Consider the following 24,089-nt stretch of genomic DNA (forward strand, 5'->3'; position numbering starts at 1 on the left):
ATCTCCGATCTGGTATGGGAATGGAATATCTCACCGTCACTCTTCGCGCTCGCCTTGCTGCTCTCTCTCTCTCTTTTTTTGAGTCTTCTTCCAGGCATGCGCGTGTGTGCGTTGTCGCTGGAATTCTTGGAAATTTCTAATGAACACAAACCCAAAAAGGAGCGCACAAAAATTTGGTAGAACAAAACGAAAGAAAAAAACAACAATTCAAATCAGCAAGAATGCGTTGCAAGAGAGCGAGAACGGTATGCTGGCGATACTTTTTGGTCATTAGAAGAGCTTTGGCACTATCGACATTTGCCCATCGATTAAAATGCCTATCGAAATTGAGGCAAAGTGTAAAATTCATAGAAATATTTTAGAATTCATAGTAATGAAACCTGTTGTCAAGAATTATTAAAATCTTTAAATTAATATTAATAACTTGTAATTGAAAACGAAAAGTAAAAAGTTAGTTTTAAAATACAATTGGTTAAAGCATCATCTTGAAATTAGGGCAGGCCCAGGACTGTCTCTTTTCGATTGTTTCCTTTTTTTTTTAACTGACAAATACACATCACAAAACTCCCACACATACACAGAGAATGGTTACCTGTCTACCTGGCAGAGTTTCGTACTAACAAAAAAAAAAGAAAACACAAAATTTGCATCCTGTTTGCCGGACAGAATCGGTGTCCTTCTGCTCTTCCGCTGTGCAACAAGCTTTAAATTCAACTTCCAGCAAAATCGCATTTTTCCAGCAGCGGCAAATTTTGGCGGGCCACGCCTTGCCTCCAACTCAATATGGGCCAGAAAGCGTATTTGTTTTCTTTTGGACAAATGTAGGTAAAGGTAAAGTGTCTCGAGACCCTGTACCGCCCCCGCCATGCTCATGGTACTTGATTTCATTCAACGTTTGATTCTACAGATACACCGCAAAAAATCCTCTTTTTTAAGGATTAATTTATATGGAAATTATTATAATTATGTTAGCTTATAGAGTTTATCATATTACGGAACTTTACCAAAGAATTTAGACAGTAATTATTCAAAGATACTCGTAAAGCATAAGAAGACTTAAATAAAAGTATCTTTTCTTATAGTCCCATTATTTTATACACATTTTTATTAAGAATATTGGGAATTTCTTTTGCTGACTTTGTGCTAAGTGTACAATCACTGCCATCTCCATCACGAAGAACGAGTTTTGGGCATTGTGACGAGCAGACAAAGGCGGGGGCGATGGTTTAGGATTGGATAGGATTGCTTTTTGGTATGGTTTGGCATGGAATGAATGGAGCGATAAACCAAGGTCAGGCCCCGAGATCCTAAGAGAAATAGCAGCTGCCTTGCTGAGCAGCATGAGCAGCTTCTGTCTAGATCGCATCTAAGCTACCCCCCCAAAAAGAAGGGCACTCTTTGCCCTACTAATTTGACTGTCAATCAAAAAGGCGAGCAAAGCTGAAGCAGAAGCTGAAACAGGAGCATGAGCAGGCGTATATAAGCAGCAGGAGCAGGAGCAGGAGCAGGAGCAATGCAGTAGCAGTGGCTCAGCCTCCCTTTCCAGTTGATAATCGATGGGAATCAAATTTGCTGCTGGCTTCCAGAGAGAAGGAAGCCACCAACCAGCTAACCGGCTAAGTGGCAAGCATCGTCACACAAAAGATACAGATACACGGATACAGATACATGGAGAATGCCACAAAGAAGGGTTGCGATTAGAAGAGGCAGCAAAGCGGCAAAGGACAAATTGCTGGGCCAGCAGGAACCTCCCCATCCGCCGTCTGCAAGTGAACCGACATTAGGAGGCAAGGCGAAAACCGAAGAAGGATGCCGTCGTTGTATAATTAAAATTTGTTTGAGCGCAATCGCAAGTAAAGAGAGCGACAAGGAGTTGGAAATATGAGAAACGTGTTTTTTTTGGCGACTAGAAAATGAACAAACAGAATGGATGTACAGAAACAAAAAAAAATTTGTTCGAAACGAACACACAAAACAAACAAAAAAACACAAGCACACACACATAAAAAAAAAAAAAAAACAAAGAAGCTGGCAGGAAAGCCCCTAAACTCTGCCAAAATCATATTTCCAACCGGCAAAGTCTACTGAGAAACCTGATCATGAGATCACCAACACACACACAACACACAGGAGAACAGGGATTCCAGAGATGCGATCTCATCTCGATGGAGTTCTGGGTCAAACTCAGCCTCAGCCTCAACCTCAACCCTTCTTTCTAAGCAAAAACCCAAAAGCAAAGGCAATGGCAAAGGCAAAGGCAAAACCAAGTCCGACTCCTCCTCGAGCTTCAAAAAATTCAAAAACTCAAAATTCTAGCAAAGGCAAACGGATGCCTCCTGTGGCAGCGGCATGTTTCCTTTGGAGGATTAAACCAAATGCTACAGAAAAAGATTTCGTTTCGTTTTCATCTTCTTGGCTGTGAGATACTTTTTTGTGAGATACCTTTGCTGCTATACTTTTTTGTCCAGCTTTTTGTTATTATTTTTTTGTACTGCCGCTTTGGCTTTGTTTACTTTGCATTCTGGCAGGAAATTAGTTGGGATTCCTGCGAATGCTTCGGCTTCGGCTTTCTGGCTTCGTTTGCCTACCGGCTTAGCCGTTGTTGCAACAAGCGGCTTAACACGCAACAAGCTGTGCCACAGCGGGGAGTTGCAGGAGAGTGTGGAATTTGCCGAGTGCCACGAAGGATTTGAAAATGTCAGGATGCCACGACGACAACGACAACGATAACAGCAAGGTTGTGGGCGAGAATCCGATTTCGAGTGGCACCTTTGCAGCAATCCCAGCAATCCCAACAAATCCACTTTATAGCGACAACAAGAAATGCCAAAGGATATCGTTTTAGTTTAGTTTTTTCCTTGGACAATATCCTTGGAAATATTTTAAGTTGCATTTGAATGAAGCGAAGAAGGGGTTTGGATATCCTTTGAAGAGCTTTTACTCATTTTCATCTAATAAAAATTCTATTTAAAGTAGGGAACATTTAATACAGTCCATTTATCTTAATGGCAAGCCTTTTAGAGGGTCACTTTATATTTAAGATACATTCAAATCAAATACGTATCTTCTTTCTTCTATTCTCCTTAATCCCACCCTCCTTAAAAGCACTCAAGGCGTTATTCATCTTTCTATTTAACGATTACTTCAGTACCTCAGAGAAGACTCTAATACTGCTAAAGTCCTTTACTTGAAACTGAGAGCGAACTATTTTGTACTTTTTACCAGATATCATCTTTTAGATACATATCTTATACATATATCATTCTCTTTTATATAGCATTATAATCCTTTTAGGCCTGGTAGCAACACAGCTTCTGGCCCAGATTCCCTTTTATTGAACAGAGACAAAAAAAGCTTTAATCTGTTTAGGTGCAACACAAACATTATCTTTAACTGAGTTGGGTTCTAAGCTTCGATCTGTCCATCATTGATCCCTCAAACGCGTCTTGAGGATGCTAAGTGAGTTCCTTCTTGGCAGCGTGCGGCAAGTATATCAATTTTGTCAGATCAGGGGTTGGCCGGTAGAACCTTCATTCTAAAAATCAGGATCGGAAGGATCCTTGCCTTAGGGGCAAGACAGGTAGTGGCTGCCTTCCTGGTTCCCTGGAGTCCCTGCCTTCCCTCTTCCCTTTTTTTTGGTCTTTTTATGTGACAATGATGATGGTTTCGCCTACCCAAAGCTTGTTCTAGGCCGCTCAGTGTTTACTTACACCACTTGAGCTTGGCTCGAGGGGGGAAAAATCTTGACGAGGGTCGGTGAAAGGATCGGATCCTCCTTGCCCTGAGAGCCTTTTTTTAATATATATATATATATATATTTCTATATTCTACCTTACTTTGCCCAATGCCTGAGCCTGTGGCTGTCTCCCGGTGATATGCCCAATTTATCACAGGAAATTAGCTGCTATTTAGCAGCGTTGTATGTCCAAAAAGGGGGGTGTCAGGGTGTCAGGGGCGTTAGGGTGTTGGGTGTTGGTTGGGTGCTTGCCTGATGGCCTGATGGGTGTTGGGTGGCACCGTGTGAGGGGCAAACTTCATGTTATTTGGCGTGATAATTTGTGCAATTGTGGATTGGGCAAAAAAAAAAAAAAAAAAAGAAAAAACGGAGGAGCAAAGCATGAATGTCTCTGGTTTCTTGCAGGGTTCCTCCGGGTTTCCCATTACTTATGAGAGCCTTAACTTCTTTTTCCCCTTATTTTCAATATATATGAATTTTTTCCTACTTATTTTTCGTTGAGAACCCTAGAGGGGCGCATCGAATCGCCAACCTTTTTGGCGCCATTTTGGCCAGGCAACTGAGAAGTATCTGGAGGGGTGAGAGCATCGCTCATCGCTCAACGAGCATCGAGAGTATCTCATTTCCAAGTGGACAAGATAAAATATGGGTGGATATACATACATATATATATATATTATATGGTGGGTGGTGGTTGGTGGGTGTGTGGCTAGCTGAAAACCCGCACTAAGAAGCTACAAAGCATCACACAACAAACTACAAAAGCTACGGATTACATCAAGATCAATGAAAGAATGGAGGAGTGTTTTTTTGTGGATGGGTTGTTTCTTGGATAGAGAAAAAAGGCCTGATTCGATCATTATTTTCATCGCAGGATATTATAGGTATGTATATATAAAGTAGAGAATGATCTTAATTACATACCTTGAGGTGCCAGCACCTTCCAACTGCTGTCGATCCAAAGGCGGATCGAAGATCTGTTCGCGATCCTCCTTCGATAGTTCCAGGTCGGCGAATTGGTCCAGTTCGGATGCCATTGTTCTCGGTTTTTGTTTTCTTTTTTTTTTTGTAATTTATATATTTTATATATATATATTTATGTGCTGCTTTATGTGTTACGCGAGTCGGTTATATATATTATATATATATATACGGCTAAATATATCGAAATACAGAGCAGAAACCGAAAACTGTTGCAGAAAGAACACTTTAGAATTTCAATTTGGCGATTTGGTAACGCGAATCCGAGGTGAAAATCGGAAATCGGTGGTTTATATATAACTTTTGATGCCTTTTATTTTTTTTTTGTTTGTAGCTTGTCTTCGTTTTACTCCTGATTTAACTCTTTTTTTTCTTATTTTTGTTGCTTTCTTTTGCTTTTACTTTTCGTTTTGTTTGGTTTTCTTATTTTGTGCTGGTTACGTGTTACGTGTGGAATGATGACTTTTTGAATTTTGCGCGCTCAATTACTTTATTAGCTCATGTCCTTGACTGATTTCACGTTGGGATTTGATTTCGTTTTTCTTTAATATTTATTTTTTAATATTTATTTTGTAAGAATTTTTGCTGGATCGAAACTTTTAGCTTAAGTCTGCTTCTGCTACTGAGGCCGGGGCAAAAAAAAACGTTTAGCGAGCGATGATGGTTGTTAAATTTTTATTGGTGTCGCGTTAGCATTTCTTATTTTTTGACTTCTGTCTTCTCGAAAAAAAAAACTGTTTCTTCCTGTTGTCTTAAGTTAAGCGCTTTAATTTCGAAACTTTTAATTGGATGGGTTCTTTTTTGTTGTCCTTGTTACTTTAGTTTTTTGTTTGTTTGTTTTTGGTGTCAATTGGGCCAAAAAAAGAGTTATCTGTGAAAGACAAGGAGGAAAAGAAGAGCAATTAGTTTTGTGGCATGGATTTTGCGGTTTTTTTCGGTTTATCGAACTGAGGCGAGTGCAATCCCACCCACCCACACCCATGCAAGCGTTAACATTAACTTTAACATTAACATTAACAGCTGTTGCAGCTGCGATCGACACGCCGCGCCAGCCGGCCGGCCGGCTTTCTTTTTCGGCTGAGCTCAGAGAGAGTGTGAGTGAGTGAGTGACTGAGTGGGACAGTGTGGGAGAGCGGTGGAGCAGCGACGCCGGCGTCGACGCGTGAGAGCGGGTGGCGGTGGAGGCATTAGATGCGTGAGCGAGAGCGCTGACGAGAGCGAGGGCCTCATTCGAGTTGACTTTGATCTTGGCATATGTGTGTGAGTGTGCGTGCGTGTATGTGTGTGCGTTGTTGTTGGTGGCATTTTTATTTTTTGTTGTTTTGTGTTGCTTTTGTTGTTTTCTTTTCTGGTTTATTTTTTTGTGGTGAATAAGTAGGCGAAAGAAGAATAAAAAAAAATTAATTTCGCATATGGCCCAAAATTGGGGAAATTTTTCGGCCTCACATTTGTGTTTTGTTGTCTTTTGGCTTACTTTTCTAATGCTTGTACGTCGTGTTGTTGTTGTTGTTATTTTGGTGTCGTGTATTTGTTTGTTTGTCAATTTACTTATTGTGTTGCCCGCTTTTTCTTGCAGTGGAGTGTTGAAGCTTTGCAGATGATGTCAGAGTTGCCTTTTCGAAAAACAAAAAAAAAATATAAAAAACAACATATATTTTATATGCGCCTTTCTTGTTATTTGTTCTCCTTTTTTTGTTCACGAGTTCGCGTCGTTTTTTTTAGCATTACATTTGTTTTCTTATATTTGCTTTGGCAACACAAAAAAAAGTGACAAAAAAACTGAAGCTGAGTTATGATTTTGTTGCACAAACACATACATACACACACACACACCCGCACACACAGAGCCAGAGGCAAGGCAAGAACATAGAAAGAAAGGCCAACGAATTAAACGAAAGTGGTACAAAAAAAACACACAAATATGCCACGAAAAAAAGTAGAAGCAGCAACAAAAAACCACACGCAACTTCCCTTTCCCCCTTCACACGCGCTCTATCTTCCTCTCTCGCACGCACTCTCCCGCGGATGATAGTTGTACGGTGGATCCGTTATCCGTATTTGTGGTCCGCTAACGTATCCGTAATCTGTCTTATCCGTGTTGTATCCGTGGCGCGAAAAAACGGAACCCGCAAACGAGTAAGAGAAAAACAAAGACAAAAAAAAACCGAAAAGTGTAACACCAAAAAAAAAATTTGATTCAAGGCTGCGGTGCTGCTGCTGCTTCTTCTCCTTTGTCGTCTTGCTTTTCTTTTCTTGTTACTGATGTTTTGCGTTTGGCTATTTCTCGTGTGTGTTTCTTTTTTCGCTTGCTGTTTTTGGTTATTCGGTATTTTTTTTGTGTGTTGGGATTTGTATAATTTGTTTTATTTGGGGCAGCGGCGGCGACTCGCGATGCTACGTTGCTTACAGTTGGGAGCGTTTTCAGACACTGAACTGCCGTCCTAGCGAGCGGCGGTGGCAGGCAGAGCCGCAGAGCAGCAGCACCAGCGGCGGCGGTAGTGGCAGCGACTGCGACTGCGACGTCGCAGTTCCACTCGAAAATTGCCGAAATTCCAATGCGCGTAGGAACACAGACACAACACACACTCACACATACACTGATGCCACCTCACACAGTTTGTTCGCTGCTTGGAGAAGGCGAAGAAGGAGAAGCACAAGGCAAAGACCAAACCGAGAAACCGTGTGCACTGGTGTGTGTGCTTATCTGCGGATTGCCGAAAATTTGTCGGTGAGTGAATCCGCCTCGCCTTTTGAGTGAGAGTGCTGCCCAACGAGTGCGAGTTGGGTTGGAGTGGCTTTCGGTTTTCGGCACTTTTTTCTCTCACTCTCTGTCTCTCTCAAATATTTTTTGGCGCTTTTGTTGAGTGGCGCGGAAATTGATAAAAGCGGCAATTAAAACAATAAGACTCAGATGAGAATCTAGAAAAAAATGGAGGCCTAGTTTGAGTCCGTGATGAGCGTAAATTAAAGTATTATTCAAAATTAATAGTTTCTTTTGCTAAAATTGATGGGAAAACCTAAAAAATACTTTTTACATGAAATATTTAATTTATGGGGTCTTACAATTTTGGAAATATATTAATGGAGGTTTTATTTTACTGGGGATACACATAAAATAAAGAAAATCATGTGTGTCTAAATATTAAAAAGATTTCTAAAATCGATCATAATTAAGCTAAATATTTTCATATATTTATATGATCATTATTGCAACAAATCAATGTTTAAATAACTCATAACTCAGCCAAAAAAGCATTTATTTTGATTCGGAAAGCTTTTCTATGTTAGTTTTTATTACGTTAGCAAATATGCTAACTAAATTTAGCATTAAAATTTATTTTAATTTTTGCAATTTTTTTTGACAATTTTTAGGATGTAACTCCTTATAAAATTTTGAAAAAATTCAAAAACTTTTTTTTTCTCTCAGACATGGCTTAATCGACTCGACTGTTGATGCTGATCAAGAATATATATGATTTATAGGGTCGGAAATGACTCCTTCACAGCGTTACATGCTTCTAACGGAATTTATAATACCCTGCAAGGGTATTAAGCCTATAAAGTCCATTAGGAATCTATAAATATAACTATCACTAGGCTCTTATCACATCGTCAAGTTTTGCACTCAAAGTTCGAGTTATGGAAGTGGGACCAGTTGTTTCCAGACTCCACTCCAAAATCGCACTCAAAAAAGCGGCGCAGAAAAGACGCGCGCGTGTATTCTCCCGCTCCTTGCGGAGTGCCCCCGCCCTGAGTGCGTGGGAACGAGAGGGACGATGCCCAGGACTGCTGCGCCACTCTTCCTCTCTTTGTCTACTCTATCGCACTCCCCTCCACACCCTCTCTCACTCTATTTATCTCTCTCTGTCACTCTGTCTCTGTTGCTTGGCCACATCTTGCGGCTGCCGTCGACGTTGGCGCTGGCGTTGGCGTCGTCATCGCTGCTGGCGTTGCCAAAAATGTAAGAAGCGCACACACACACACACGGGCGGCCGCCAAGGATATTGGCTTGGTATTGGTGTAGCGATGGTGACGACGGCGGCGCTTAAGCTCTCTGAAAACCGAAAAACCGAAAAACCGAAAAACTGAAACTGAACTGAAAAGCGAAAAGGAAGAAGGAAGCGGCAAAGGAAGTGAACGAGCACACACACGCACGCATACACACAAGAGCAGCTCTGCTCTGTATTCCTGGACTCTGCTGCTGCTTTTTTTGTTGTTTTTTCTTAGAAAAAGACGTGAAAAAAGCAACGCAAAAAGCAGCCGAAAAATTTAAAAACGAAATGCGAGCAAATAGCAGGGTATGGGGAGGAGGGGATGAAGGTGAGAAGGGGGGAACAACAACAGTGGGGGGGCGGGGGGAGGTAGGCACTTAAGCTGCTTTTGCAGTTTCCCACTGAAATTGTAGTTCTGGGAGGGCGCGAGAGGGCCACAAGGTTGTTCCTTTTCTGCTTGCTCCCTTTAGTTCTTAGTCCTTAGACCAGCGATGTCCTTGAGCCGAAAGTTCAAGTCCAAGCGCGGAGAAAGTGGCCCCGGGAATGCCCCAATTTCTAAATAGAAAAGCCATCGGGGAGCACCTTTCTGTGCTTTTTTTTGAGGGGAGTTAGTTCTTAAGGACTTTCGGGCTTTTCTTTAAATATGTTATGTATTTCCTATAATAGTAGAAATCCTGAGACTATAGAGATCTTTAAAGTATAGAAAGATCTTGAAACTTTAAACATTATAATAAATATACAGATTCCAGAACTATAAAGATCATTGAAATATGTTGTTTTAAAAAAAGCCCTATCAAAAACTTCTCACAATCAAATAAAGTTAAAACGATTAATTTAGTATGTTTGGATATATCCTTTATATTCTATTCTTGATCAGTATCAAAAGCAGAGTCGATCTAGCCATATATGACAAAAAAGAAATAAAATTTACCATTTTTTTTTTTAATTATAAAAGGGGTTACATCGTTAAAAATGCCAACAAATTTGCTACAATTTGTATTTTTAATTGAGTATGCAATTAACCTACTAAAAATAAGCATGGGAAAGCTTTACGAATTTAAATTAATGCTTTTTTGGCTGAGTTATGAGATTTTAAATGTTTTTTTTTTAATTGGTCACATAAAAATAACTATTTAAATTAAATAAATTTAAATTAAATGTATGCAAGTATTTCAAGATTAGTTATTATTGATTTCTGATTCGATCCTATACTACAATTGAAAACTTCAAGAGTATGTAATCTTCAGCTTTCTAAAGTTCAGTTAAATGTTAAGATAAATATTTGTATTACCTATTCCCCTAATAGATGTATAATTATTCACTATATTTAATGTAACTAGGATTCTAGTTATTATTCTTTAAAAAATCTATAAGTACTTCCTATAGCAGATTCATGTCTGTTCATCTAAAGGGATTTCCTCAAGTTGCCAGAACTAAGTACTCAAGTTAAGCTAGTAACTATCAAGTTATAAAGGCTTCTCAGAATATATATTAAGTCCATTATCCTTTTTTTTTAGCTTCACCTAATACAGTACATTCCACAAGTTGGGTGACTTGTACGAAGATATCATCACACTTAAAGTGTTGAAGGCGCTTTAAAAATCAAAATTGAAGTTGCACCCTAAGATTGCATTATTATTTGTTGTTGTTGTTGTAGCTGTTCCTGTTTCCTTGTTGCATTCACAATAAAGGAGCAAGCCGGAGCTCACTTGTTGCATGCACAGGACTGCACTCTGACCCTTCAAGTAGTACCCGGTCTTGCACGCGTCGCAATCAAAACAAAAATCAGGATGCGCGAGGGTAAGAACAGGGGTAGGGAAATGGTTACTCAAAGGTAAGAAGGTAGAAAGGACGATAAACGAAGGATAACTGCAGCAGCAGCAGCAGCAGCAGCAGGAGCAAATTGCAGTTGTTGAAGGTGACATTAATTGACATTTAATAGGCCTCATCTCTCACCCAAGGGTGGCACTGCTACATGGTTTAAATTAGTTCCACCCTTGCTCCTTGTTGCTCCTGCTCCTGCTCCTGCTGCTGCTGCTGCTGCTCCTTTTTTGCCTCGCCTGCGACAAGCCAATTAGAGGTGGCGAAGCCTGAAAAGCTTTTTTTTTGTCCTCGCAATCATTTCAAGCAATTTGCAACAAGCAACAAAAGTGCATCGCGTTGCTACCGTAAAAGGACTCTCAAGGGATGATGAAACCAGTGGCACTCCTGTCGAAGGGGTGGCGACTCCTGCGGCTGCAACATCATCCCACCAGAGGTTAACCCTGTACGTTACAGTGGGCGTGGGCTTAACCCGACCCTCCACCCTGCGTCAAAAAAAAATACCAAGCGCCTGTTGCAGTTTTTGCCGGCTTCCTGCTTTCCCCATGTCCTGTTTCCTTTTTGACTGAAGGAAAATGGCGCGCGCGCAGCAAAGTGCAGCAACCCCTTGCCAGTGTGTGTGTGGTGCAGCCCAATGCCACCCACTCGGGATCGCGAATGAAAAAGCCGAGAGCTAGGTGTGTGTGTCATTTGCCATATATATACATATATACAGATCTATATATATATATAGAGAGGTATCCTTTTTGGTGGGCGGCGGTGGTGGTGGTTGATTGCAATGTGCCGACGACTGCAATGGCGAACGCATTCGCACTCGCACTCGCACTCGAATGTGATTGACTTGCACATATACATGGGGGAGCAAGGATACCCAGCAAGGACTTGCCTTGTGGGAGGTACTTATTTTAAGCCGCTTACATATGGCAAGTAAATCTATCAAAGGGAACATATGCTTGATTTTGTACAGGAGACTTTTAGGCCAAAGAATTTACCCCTTTTTACTTTTGCTTTCTTTTTCAATGAGCTGATTTTTCCTGTAAAGGAATTCCCTAGGAATATAGAGACCTCTGTGAAAATAAATTACAGGCAGTTACAACGAAGGATAGCTGAGGTTACAGTTTTCCCAGCTGGCTTGGACTTTTCCACAAATGAAAATGAGTAATTAAGCAAGTTAAATTGATTTCGCAAGGTAGATGAAAATCACCTGATGGAAAGTGTGACCGGAATAATCAAATGAGGCCGGTTTAGCTAAGGTTCTCTTGAATTTAATTACAGAAAAGCGGAAAGCTAATAGAAGAAAGTAGAAAGTAGAGAGCAGAGAGCACAACGCATAACTTTACATTATCCTCTACGGCACATACACTCATACACACACACTATCCACCGAACAGGACATTAAACAATTGAACAATACGCGAAATGCCAGTCTTGAGCAGGACACGTTTGCCTACAGGACACCTCTTGAAGGACTAGATAAACGCGAGACGCAGCAACGGGTATGTCTTGAGAGGGTCTTGAGGAGGTTAAGGCATCATATCATCCATCCTTCAGGCATCCAGCCAGGCAAGCAGCCAACCAGCTGCGAAAGCTGCTCTGCCGCCTGCCTACCTAAGCTTTCTTAGAGCGCCAGGCTCAAGGACAACTCGCGTCAAAAGGAGCGCTGCTGTTATATAAATATATATATATATATATATATATATATATACATAGAAGCGGTACAGTTGCCTTCAGGCGATTTCGCTGAGGATCGAACGGAAGGGTATCGCGGATATATGCAAACCTCCCCCAAATGTGAAACGGAAGTGGAGAGGAAGATCCCACCAAATGAAAGATTCTATTAGGGCTTTTAATATTTTATCAAAAAAAAAAAAATATATATATATATATATATATATGAAATCTACGAGAGGTGGGAAGTTCCAGACTTTAAGAGGTGACTATAAGGATCTAAGCCAAAAAGTCCTTTTTAGTTTAAGAAATGTTAATTAATGGTTAATATTAATAATATCTCATAGATACTTGATCTAAAATGATAATAGATAATGAGTATCTCATAGATACTTGATCTAAAAAACCTACCTAGAACCTCCCCAAAGACTAAGGAATGTTTCCCTGCCTCTGTGTACTTCTAATTCTGTTTCCTGCTTTCTTTCCCCCCAGAATTCCACACCCCCTTACTATATATATATATATGTATATATATTTCAACTTTCCCTTTCAGCCAACGGCTGTTGAACTTTAAAAATTGATCCGATTTTCTGCTTTCTTTTCGCATCTTCCATGCAATTCGCCTCACTTGAGGGAAGTGCATTACATTTAGAAGCAGACGCCGCGCATTTAGAATGAGGAAGAGTGGAGCACACACCACAGCTCAGGGCAATATATAAAATATATACGAAAAAAATAGGAAAAAAGTGGCTCCTCCATTCATGTCACGCGCATCTTGCGCCGTCGAGACAATTCAAAATAGACGCCAAGCACGCAATCTCCTTCGTTCCACAGAGGAGCCTGCCTTTGCTTCCACTAACTCCGTACTCCATTATCCGCGTGGCGGAGTGGCCACTGTCTCCCCATTCAATGTTGCAACGCATCGGACGCCCCACTGTGCTGGGGAGTTGGAGCAGAAGGAGATGGAGCACATTCCTCCATCTGTGGAATTATGAATGAAAGATAGACACGAGAGACGGAACCCTGAAGGGTGGAGTGGTGGCCAATTATTGGGGGTATTAGCCACTAGGCAAATTATAGGTTCTTCATGGATCCACTTAACAGGATATGTTAGAATTGAGCATTCGCTTTGGATTAGGATCTATGATTAATGAGATGAAGTTCAGTTAGCTATCATCTGGGTTTTATGTGTCTACTTGGAAGGCCGTGCAAGTGATTAACAGATAGGATAAGATAATATGGAAAAGATTATATAATTCATAAATGTAGATACTCTTTAGATGATCAAGGGGTAGCTATGATCTGTGTTATATGCTTGGGATATACATTTTGGTATAGTAAATCATATATGCGACAGTTTAAGTAATCTTCTCTGACTACTTGAATGGATAAATAAACGATTACCCGATAGTTAAATGTGCAAACATTTTAACTATCCTAAGTACTCCGCCTGCCAGGACACACATTTTGGTCACTGCCTGTGCACCTGTATACAGGATGTACTTACAGGCTTAGTTGGATCCAACTGGGTTCCTCATGGATTGACTGACCTTACAGGAATTCTGCCTCAAAGAAAAGGATGCTTTAAGGTTCGTTTCCGGTTCCGGTTATCTGTTTCAGATATTCTTCCGATTTAACTGCTGTATTTTCTTCTCCTGCTTGACTTGGATACCTGTAGGATTTTGAGATAGGATTTGAACTTGTTCTTCCTAACTATATAGCTGCTCCTGGATCTGTTCCAAGTTGTGAGTTCAAGTCTTAGAAGGATATCTTAACGCGGACAGGACTGGTGCTCGGTGCGTTTCTGCTGACTAATTTGAATGCCGAAAATGAAGTCTTTTAATTATTCTAGATTGGATTTTCCTGATTTCCTCGGATCTGTATTAATTTTTGGGTATTGTGATGTATGGTTGATCGCTTCTCTTTACCCCTCCGATTTCTGACTTGCTTGATGGGTTTGCTGGCTTTGTGTGAGTGTATATTTCGGATTTTGTTTAAATTTTTGGGTTTTTTTTTGTTTGGTGAAAGAAAATTGAAACCGAGTTTTGTGGGAAAGAGAAAATTTGTAGGGTCCTTTTTGACAGGAGTGCCAATGTTGTCTTGTTTCGAAATAGAAGGCAGGGGGAGATTTTTCACTATTTTCCAAATTCAAATAGCTGTATTTCAATATAAATGTTTAAACATAAATAGACATATTTATCGGGAAAACCCTAACTAGAGTTAATATACATATAAATCAATCCCTGATTAAATCAATTTTTTAAGTATTGATTACATAAGGGGGAAGACTAAGTAAGTAATTATGCAATATAATTGCTTTCCCTCTAAAATAGAGCCAATCAAATTTCGCTTTAAATTCAGAACTTTGAAATGGAGTTTTTCCCTAGAGGATAATGGCAGGAAATGTTAGGTGGTCATCTCCTTTTCGATTCACTTCGATTTTGCTTTGCATTTATTTTATTTGCTTTGGCTTATTGATTTTTGCGTAGGTGACAGCCCTGCCAGGGGCACGGGGGGCTGTGTATGTGGGTGCGTGGGTGTAAGCGAGATAGCAGCAGCTGCGTGAGTGCGTACAAAGTAGGCTGGAAAAAATGGTCTCTCTCTTCCCACTGTCCTCTGCCGCCGCCGCCGCCGCCTCTCTCACTCTCATTCTCTCGCCAACAGTCCCGCTCTCAACGCCCGCTCCCAATCTCCCACTCTCCCACCTCACACTCTCTCGCGCTGGTCGCATCACCCCAGTCGTCTTTTCCCCACAGTCACTTACGCTTTGGTATATAATTAAACCGCTTGGACTCCTTGTTTAATTCGTCAGATTTCGGCTGCGTCGCTTGCACTTTTCTTCTTTTAAGAACTCCGCACTTTTCACTTGTTTTGCTTTTGGTGGCCTTTTGTCACTTTTCGGGCATGGAAGAAACAACAACAAAAAAAAAAACGCAAATGGCGGCGACCGAAATCGAATTCTCGAAAAAACTGTGCTGCGCTGGTTGTAGCTAAAGAGCTGCTGCCATTTAACGGTTAACTGCGCGAACTGTGAGCGAACGAACTGTAAAACGGTAAACGGTACTGGTGAGCTGTGAGCTGAGCTGAGTGTGTCGAACGAACTGACGCAACGGCGACGAGTGAACTGCCGGATCCGGATCCCAAGGTGTCTGCGTCCCGATGAAAATGCGAGGAAAACTCGGTAACGCGCCACACGACAGCGACGCCGGCAGCGACGCATCGCGACGTTAACATCGGCTGAGGCTGCGCCAGCGGCCGGCTGAGGCATCGGCAACGGCATCGACATCGACAACGACAACGACAACGACAACGACATCGGCGTCGGCGTCACATTTTCCTTACCATCCAGCTAACAAACAGTGAAAGTTGTAAACCAAAATGGCTGACCCTGCTCCTGTGTGTACGTGCGTGTGTGTGTGGTGTGCGTGAGCGCGGTGCGGCGTCTATCCGACTGTTTATCCGATTCGTAGAGCAGCCAGCCGCCGGCTTACAGTACACTGAGTGAAAATAATCAACGCCCGTTATCCGTAATCGGGACACGGATTCAGTGTTTTTTTTTTTTTTAATTTTTTTTTTTAAGTGGATTTCATTGTTTTTGCTATTTATTATAGATCATAAACAAAACCATGTTTTGTTTGAGAAATTTATAATAAAACATGAGAGCCTGCATTGTGTAAAGGTGCAGAAGTTTTCTGGCGATCACTGTGCCAGCTGTTGGATCTGTAATAGTGCAGTGTTGTTTTTTGTTTTGTTTTTTTGTGTGTGTGTTTTACGTTGGACCTAGAAGGTTTCCCGACAGAGAAATGGAAAACTAACGAAAAGGCCACGGATAAACGAATATTTTCCATCTGATTGGCTTGGACGTTGGCAGCGACGCTGCTGCGCTGGATCTGACGCTGGCAGCGACGTAAACGGCAAGGGTGAGTGTGAAAAGCGAAAATTCATTGTCATCAAGCGAGTGCGGCGCGTCGGAAAAGTCGTGGAAAATGCTAAAAACAAGGGTGAACCCAAGCCTGTGCCTCTCTTTCTCTCTCTCTCTACTTATTGCTAGCTCCCTGCTCTCTGGTTCTCCTCCATTCCCCGCTCCTTCTTGTGAAAATGTGAGGAAAATTCAGACAGCCACAGCTGCTTCACAAAAAAAGCAAGTCTCTGGGAAAAACAAAGGGCATATGGAAACAGGGAGAAATGAGAGGAACGGGAGAAAGGGACAAGGAATAGGGAAAATCGGGAGAAAGAGAAAGTGGATATGGGAATTGTGGATCCTATTCCACCTACGATTGCCACTTGAGGCCAGAGAGTTGTTTGCAACCCAAAAATAAACATCGCAAGGGCACTAATTTCATTTAAAAATACCAATCTCATTGGCATTTGATTGTTTAGGGAAGGAAAAATCAGGGAAATTTTCTCGATTTACAGAGTTGGGTAGAGTTATCTTTTTAAGCTGTACCATTTTTTTTTATTTAATTTACTTTAACTAAAAACTGCTCTTCTTGCTTGTTTTTGTCGTATGGTATAGTACTTATTTGTCATCCTTACTTTTCTAACCAATTGTCCTATAATTTCCCTCTATAATTTCCTTTTTGGAAACCCATGATGTCAAGAAACTTTCCAACTGGAAGAACGCGGGGTGTCCATTAGTGATAATTCTGCACCGTTTCCTTAGACTTCTCCTTTTTTCTCTCTTCTTCTGATCCTACCATTCTTACTTTCCTGTCACTCTCTCTCGTTGCTTGCCACTCTCCTTTACTACTACTCCGCCTCTTCCGCTATTCCTCTTTGTGGCCGCTTCCTCGTTTAGTTATGTTAAATCCGATGCGCACCCCGCAGCAGCAGGAGCAGGAGCAGGAGCAGGAGCAGCAGAAGCAGAATCAGGAACAACAAAGTATTTCCGACTGTTACCAACCCAAGAAACTCAGCCCATACACACATACACACACGCACAAACATGCAGGATTCGTCCCGTTTCCGAATTTCTGAGACAAGCAAAACTTGCGTAGTTTTTCAACCCCAAAATTCGGGACAAGGACAAGGTCGAGGATGTGGCTCTACGCCACTGAACATCAGCGAGAGGGGTGTGCTTTAAATAGTGAGGGGGAGTTCACATATCCTTCAGCCACCTTTCACCATTATCATAGCCAAAAAGTCACATTGAAGATTAGTCCTTGGAGCTTTAAGTTCGAAAATACAACACCCCCCTATGTGATCATGAAATTCTTTTTTTGTAAATAGGAGTAAGTTGGACAATTTTTATTGACGAAGCAGTAGAATTATCCTTCGGAACATGATCATAGTTTACCCTTTCATTAAATTTAAAATTAAAGTCGGGTTCAGAAAATTTGGTTTGTTGAAGGCTTGACACTGCAGTGCTTAGCAGGACATTCTAGTGCATCCTGAAAAATGACAAGGGGTGCAGTAAACCTATTTCCTATACGGATAGTTTATCTATTAATGATCTTTTTTACATATTATATATGATACTAAAAGTTCAAAAGAACCCTAGTTATATATAATCAAATTAAATACTAACTATACATAGTTCATTAGCTTTCTCTTATACAAGCCAAAGCGAACTTGGGGGCTAAACTAGATTTACAGTTTGAAATAAGGGGGTTTCAAACCCCTAAAATTCCTCTCGATTTGGGATAAGCCACCACCTCTGAGTCTAGGACTGTGGTTGAGGTGCGTTCCTGCGTATGCCAGGAATGTTTTCAGCCGGCTGGCTTCAGCTCCGGCTGCGTGTGCTTCGGGCTCTTCTGCTCCTGGGTCTAGCTCTATCCTAGCTCTGTTGTCCTGCCTCCCCTGCACCGCACAAAGGACGAGGGTTCGTTGAGGAGGCTAAGGAAAAGCCACCACCCACCCCAAAGGCAACTGCGACGCACTTTTGTGTGTGCGTGTGTCCTGGGACTGTTCGTTGCCATGCTACGATTTCCATTTCGATTCGGGATAAATGGGATCGGATGGTATGGTATGGGGGATAAGGGATGTGGGTTTGCTCTCGAACGGGATGCTAAAAAACGGGATGGCCTCAAATGTTAAGGCACAATGGAATGGTATGGTATGGTATAGTATAGTATGGTATGGTATGGTATGGTATGGTATGGTATGGTATGGTATGGTATGGTATGGTATGGTATGGTATGGTATGGTAGGAAGTTAGATGCTATAGTGCGGGATAATGGGGATGCCCAGGGAATGGGACATCAATGGGAATGTTTGAGGGGGTTGGGAAACGCACAGTGAGCGTTCCATTCCGCTGCGTCCCAACGTTAGCTCTGCTTTTTTGGGGGTGTCCTGTCCCGTTGTAACGCTTGGCTCGTGCCATCTCTGTTGCACCTCGAGGATCAAAAGCAGCGCGGCTGTGAATGATAAACGTTCCGTTGCGTTCCCCCTTTTTTTTTGGATTCGTATTTTATTTATTTTTTTTATTATTATTATTTCATTAGATTGCAACCCTCAGTGTTGTGTGTGTCCTTGTTTCCCTTCCCGCCCTGGGCAGTAATCGCCTTGTCCCGTGGCGGAACAAGGACAAATGATGGCTGGAGTGGCGACAGAAAGAGATAGAGAGGGAGTGTCCTTTCAAATCTTTACGGGATTTATGTTGTTTGTTGCGTATCCCCATGGCCTGTGTCCTGCGACCATTGCGGAATTCATTCGCGTTGACGTCACCGCGAGTGCAAAGGAGTTAAGCGGCGGGTCCTTTGCTACCGATAGGTGCCACCCACTAATCCTTTTTGCGTTTTAATCCCCACTTTATGCTTTTTCCCTCATTAAGCCTTTGCTCTACTCTATAGCAGTGTGCATGGGATGCCTGCGAAAGCAACTTGGTATTATCCTTTGTTTTTTATTTTTTATTATAGAAGGGAAATCATTTATTTATTTTATGTTTCTTGATATTTATATCAATTAATAAACATCTAAATGTTTTTGTCATTGAGAAGACATCAATGATTTTAATTCTTTATATCCATATTTTTGAGAACTTTATTTAAATTTAAAAAATGCATAACTAAGTCAAAAATAATTTCATTTTAATTCGGAAAGCTGTTTTATGATGGGTTTTATAAGGCTAATAAATCTGCATACAGGATATAACACTTAACAAAATTCCAATTGTTATCAAATTTTGACAATTTTAACGATGTAACCCCTTATAAAATTTTGAAAAAATTCATAAAAAATTTTTTTTTCTCAGATATGGCTAGATCGATTCGTCTGTTGATGCTGATCAAGAATATATATGATTTATAGGGTCGGAAATGATTCCTTCACTAAATAAAATTATAATACCTTCTCTGGAAGGGAATAAATATTCTGGCTGAATCTCTCCAAGTTGTACATGAAGTTAGGCTTAGTTTGGACTTAATTAATGTATATATTTATATATATATATATATACATATGATGCTAAAATGTTTCTTATATTTTCCCAATATTTAATTCTTAATTTATTAAAATATTCAAGTCGAATTTGAGATTATTTAAAAATCAGCCTTCACATTGAATCTGCTAAATTTCAAATGAAAAACTATACAAATCGGCAATCTCAAATGCCGCAGAACACAATATGAATATGAATATGAGAGAATAGTATAATATTTTGAATATAAAAATTAAATTAATATTTCACTTACCAACCTTCTCATTTTCGTTTGCCTCTTCTTTATATGTTTCTTGTTCAAGTTCAATTTTGGCAAATTTCAATATCTTTTCCTTTCCCCTCGTTTTCCATTCTATTCCGCGAGAGTAGGATCTGAAAAGAAGAAGAATAGCTGTTAATCTAAAACACCAAAACCGTGAGTGGGTGAGGGGGTGAAGAGGGGCGAGAGAGGAGAGGCTGCTTGGCATGCACACGTACACAAATATGCATAGACTCCCAAGCACACACACATACATACATATTGGCAATTGGTCAATTTGATTTTTCCCCATTACTGCTTTGACAATTTCACCGCGAAAAAGTTGGCGTCATTTCACAATTACGTTAGTTCTTTATTAATTCACCGAATTTATTGCTTATTTCACTGTCCCCGTGTAACCCTCATGTAGTTTAACTGATTTAATAGTTTTGTTTGTATTAACTTACCGTTTATTTGGATTAAAAAGGGTTCTTTCCAGGAGCAGCAGCAGCAGCAGCAACAGTTTTTTATTGTGGCGAAATTCGATCTCCTTTCCTATTCCTTCGTTTTCACCTACGCTCTGTCGCTCACGAGGTGGTGAGATCGCGACTCCCATTCCGAGAGAATCGGATCTGAAACGAAGGAGAATAGCTGTTAGTCTAAAACACCGAAGCAGTAAGTGGGTGAGGGGGTGGAGAGGGGGCTAGAGAGGAGAGGCTGCTTGCCATGCACACGTACACGAATTTGCATCGACTCCTACACACACATGCATAGCGGCACGGCTCTCCTTCAATCGTCCGGCGGAGTCTCACTATTTTAATTGCAGTTTTAGTGGCTTTAATTTGCTAAACACTTAGTTACTGTTTTATAAATGTCTTTATATATCACGTATGTATGTACAGACATAGTTATTTACTAATTTCAAATTGGCAATTGCTCAATTTGATTTTTCCCCATTACTGCTTTGACAATTTCACCGCGAAAAAATTGAAGACTTTTCACAATTACGTTCATTCTTTTTTAATTCACCGTTTTGAGTGGTTGTTTCACTGTACCCGTGTAACCCGCAGTTAGTTTAACTGATTTAATAGTTTTGTTTGTATTAACTTACCGTTTATTTGGATTAAAAAGGTTTTTCCAAGCAGCAGCAGCGGCAGCAACAGTTTTTTATTGTGGCGAAATTCGATCTCCTTTCCTATTCCTTCGTTTTCACCTACGCTCTGTCGCTCACGAGGTGGTGAGATCGCGACTCCCATTCCGAGAGAATCGGATCTGAAACGAAGGAGAATAGCTGTTAGTCTAAAACACCGAAGCAGTAAGTGGGTGAGGGGGTGGAGAGGGGGCTAGAGAGGAGAGGCTGCTTGCCATGCACACGTACACGAATTTGCATCGACTCCTACACACACATGCATAGCGGCACGGCTCTCCTTCAATCGTCCGGCGGAGTCTCACTATTTTAATTGCAGTTTTAGTGGCTTTAATTTGCTAAACACTTAGTTACTGTTTTATAAATGTCTTTATATATCACGTATGTATGTACAGACATAGTTATTTACTAATTTCAAATTGGCAATTGCTCAATTTGATTTTTCCCCATTACTGCTTTGACAATTTCACCGCGAAAAAATTGGCGTCTTTTCACAATTACGTTAATTCTTTATTAATTCACCGATTTGAGTGCTAATTTCAATGTACCCGTGTACCAGGCAGTTAGTTTAACTGATTTATTACTTTTGTTTGTATTAACTTACCGTTTGTTTGGATTAAAAAGGTTTTTTCCAGGAGCAGCAGCAGCGGCAGCAACAGTTTTTTATTGTGGCGAAATTCGATCTCCTTTCCTATTCCTTCGTTTTCACCTACGCTTTGTCGCTCACGAGGTGGTGAGATCGCGACTCCCATTCCGAGAGAGTCGGATCTGAAACGAAGGAGAATAGCTGTTAATTTAAAACACCGAAGCCGCGAGTGGTTTGCCAGCATGCCTTATCAGTAACTTGACTTATTTTTTGAGAGTCCTAACCTAATTAGTATTTACCAAATGGCTTTCGAGTCCAAGTGTAGCCCGGGGAAGGGAGTCACTCTTGCTCGATTCGCCCCTATCGATGGTTTTTAGGTCTGGGTCCTGCTTCTGCTCTTGGTCCTGCTGCAGAGTCCCTCTGTTACTGTTAGTCGTGCTCCTTAGTCTGCTGCTGGTGCCGATGACCTCAATGCGTTTTTAATAAGTTCTGCCTGACACTGACACTCGAATTTGGGACTCCAGGACTCCAGGCCTCGAGGACTCGGGCCTCGCGACTCGGGCTGATTGGATGATGGCAATCTCACGGCAGGACCTGCCCCCGCCGCAGCTCTTTCTTTCTCTTCTCGTTCTTATGCCGCTGAAGAAGAAAGCGCGTGCGGCATGCAACCATGCATCCTGGCGAGCGAAAGTGCCCGCTGTCTGCCGCGTTGAAGATGGCACACTCTCCCCTAGTGGTGGGGGAAGGGGACTATGGACGCCAGAGTGAGATCGGCGGACAGGACCCTATCATCGGCAATCGGCGATCCTTGATCTTGCCAAACCAGCTGCACCTGCTTGTGATGTTTGTGTTTGTTGGTTTTGTCCATCTCCTTCTTCATTTTTCACTCACTCGTTGGGTTAACGGTTCCTTTTTGGTGTGTTACCCCCAGTTAACGGTATTGCAGGACATGGGGGACATATATGGGACATCCCCTACATAGATATATGTAGATGCTCCACACGGAACTGACTGCAATCCGATAGCCACAATCTGTTTTTTCTTTTGACTCTCATAATTATAATATCAAGCAGCGAACAGGGACAGTGGACAGGGATAATCGAGGATAAAGGATTGCATTTCACCCAAAAAAGAGAAAAAAAGGGTGAGCAATGCAGTCGCGTGGCAACCCCTTGAGCTGCAAGCATCCGTTGCAACAGCAAGCATCTCCCTGCATCCTTGCATCCCGCAGATACACCGTGAATAAAAAACCAACAAATTCTGGGACTTTATGCAAACAAAACCTGTCTGACTTTTAAGTTATTATTAAACTGGTAGCCAGCTTTTCCCCATGTGTAGTGTGCTCCTCCTCTTGAACTGGATTTTGTGCATGATCTCCTCTCTCTCTTGTGTGCAATCTGATCTCTGCTCGTGTCCCTGCTTGGGGCTCCTTTTTGCATACGAGTGGCTCCCAAGTGTCTTAATCAGAGCTTAATGTGTTGTGATTGCGTAATCGAGAGGCGGGGGGGCTGTGCAGAGTGCAGCTGGTGTTGACTCACTTGAATACCTGTCTCTCTGTGTGTGAGTGTGTACCTGCGGCAAGGGCACGTGTCACCTGCTGCCACCTGAGATCTGAAGCTTGCCTCAAAAATGAAGCAATTATGCAGGAGCTTAAGGAGTGCAGCTGAGGTTTCTCCGCTTTGGTTCTCGATATTTGTATGGTATATATATTTAATTATAAAAAAAGATTAATATATATATAGTATATGTATTTAAATACATTTGTCACTTTGTCCTTCTGTTTCTATTTTATTGAAATTAGTCTCTTATTTCCTTTCTGGTTTCTTCTCTTTTGAAACATAAATTTCTTAATTTATATACTTAACTGTTAGGTATTAACTTTAAGGATGTTTAAACCCATAGAATCCTCTGCTAGGGTAACCCAAAAAATAGTTAGACACCTCTTTACAGTATACAAACATTCAACTTTGGAAGGATATGCATATTCCTCAATGGAAAGCCCCTCCATAAGGGAGTTTAAGGAGAGGTTTCGAGGACTCCTGGAGTACTCCTGGAGGACTGACTCCTGCACATTGCATATTTTCAATTGCCTGACAAGAGTCAATGATCGCACGGCTGCTGAAACTGTTGAAAAAATGAGAGGAACGTGAAATCGCAATCAAGCGCTAAGATCAGCGTCACAACTGCGTTGCCTGAGCCTTCGCCAGAGTCCTCCCCATGATCCTTTGGCTTAATCCGGCTGACGCAGGATCAGAGCACGCAGGCGTGCAGGACATTGAGGACATGGGACAGGGTGTCTGGGCACGAGGATTCGCTCGTTCACTCGGAACATTTTCGGCAATTACCGAAAAATAAAGAAGCGAATTAATGCCGACTGTGTGTCCCGTGTGTGTCTGTCTGTCTGTGTGCTTGTATGCTTAAGGATCGCTGCAAAGGACACTCTCCTGGGGGACAGACGACCCGAAAAACATACAACACAAAAAAAAAAAAATAAATAAACTGAAGAAAAAAAAGAAGAGTTTAGCTTGCACCTGTCCCGCCA

The 24,089-nt window shown here is 41.4% G+C and overlaps 2 protein-coding genes across 11 annotated transcripts in view; one reads left to right on the forward strand and one right to left on the reverse strand.

The window, feature by feature from the left end:
* Positions 1–14,389, reverse strand: part of Imp (IGF-II mRNA-binding protein) — a 29,800-nt gene extending 15,411 nt beyond the window's left edge. For 3 of the 9 annotated variants that reach the window (XR_015272444.1, XM_086836426.1, XM_086836413.1), the window contains exons 1-3: positions 7,125–7,152; positions 6,192–6,330; positions 4,661–5,588 (exon numbers count right to left, since the gene is read on the reverse strand). Coding sequence is in view for 7 of the 9 variants with exons in the window: in XM_086836426.1 (XP_086692552.1) it covers positions 4,661–4,773 (113 nt within the window). In the remaining 2 variants the exon portion in view is untranslated. Of the gene's footprint in view, positions 1–4,660; positions 5,589–6,191; positions 6,363–7,124; positions 7,637–13,705 lie in introns of those variants that run through there. The other 6 variants (XR_015272442.1, XM_020950000.2, XM_086836427.1 and 3 more) reach the window with 4 other exon arrangements.
* Positions 14,390–14,935: 546 nt separating this feature from the next.
* Positions 14,936–24,089, forward strand: part of Pgls (6-phosphogluconolactonase) — a 30,240-nt gene continuing 21,086 nt past the window's right edge. The window contains exon 1 of one of the 2 annotated variants that reach the window (XM_086836436.1): positions 14,936–16,118. The gene's annotated coding sequence lies outside the window, so the exon portion shown is untranslated. The remainder of the gene's footprint in view (positions 16,119–24,089) is intronic. The other variant, XM_086836437.1, reaches the window with a different exon arrangement.

Source organism: Drosophila serrata, unplaced genomic scaffold, assembly GCF_035046125.1.
Source record: "Drosophila serrata isolate PLE 108 unplaced genomic scaffold, ASM3504612v1 contig_276, whole genome shotgun sequence".
NCBI lineage: Eukaryota > Metazoa > Arthropoda > Insecta > Diptera > Drosophilidae > Drosophila > Drosophila serrata.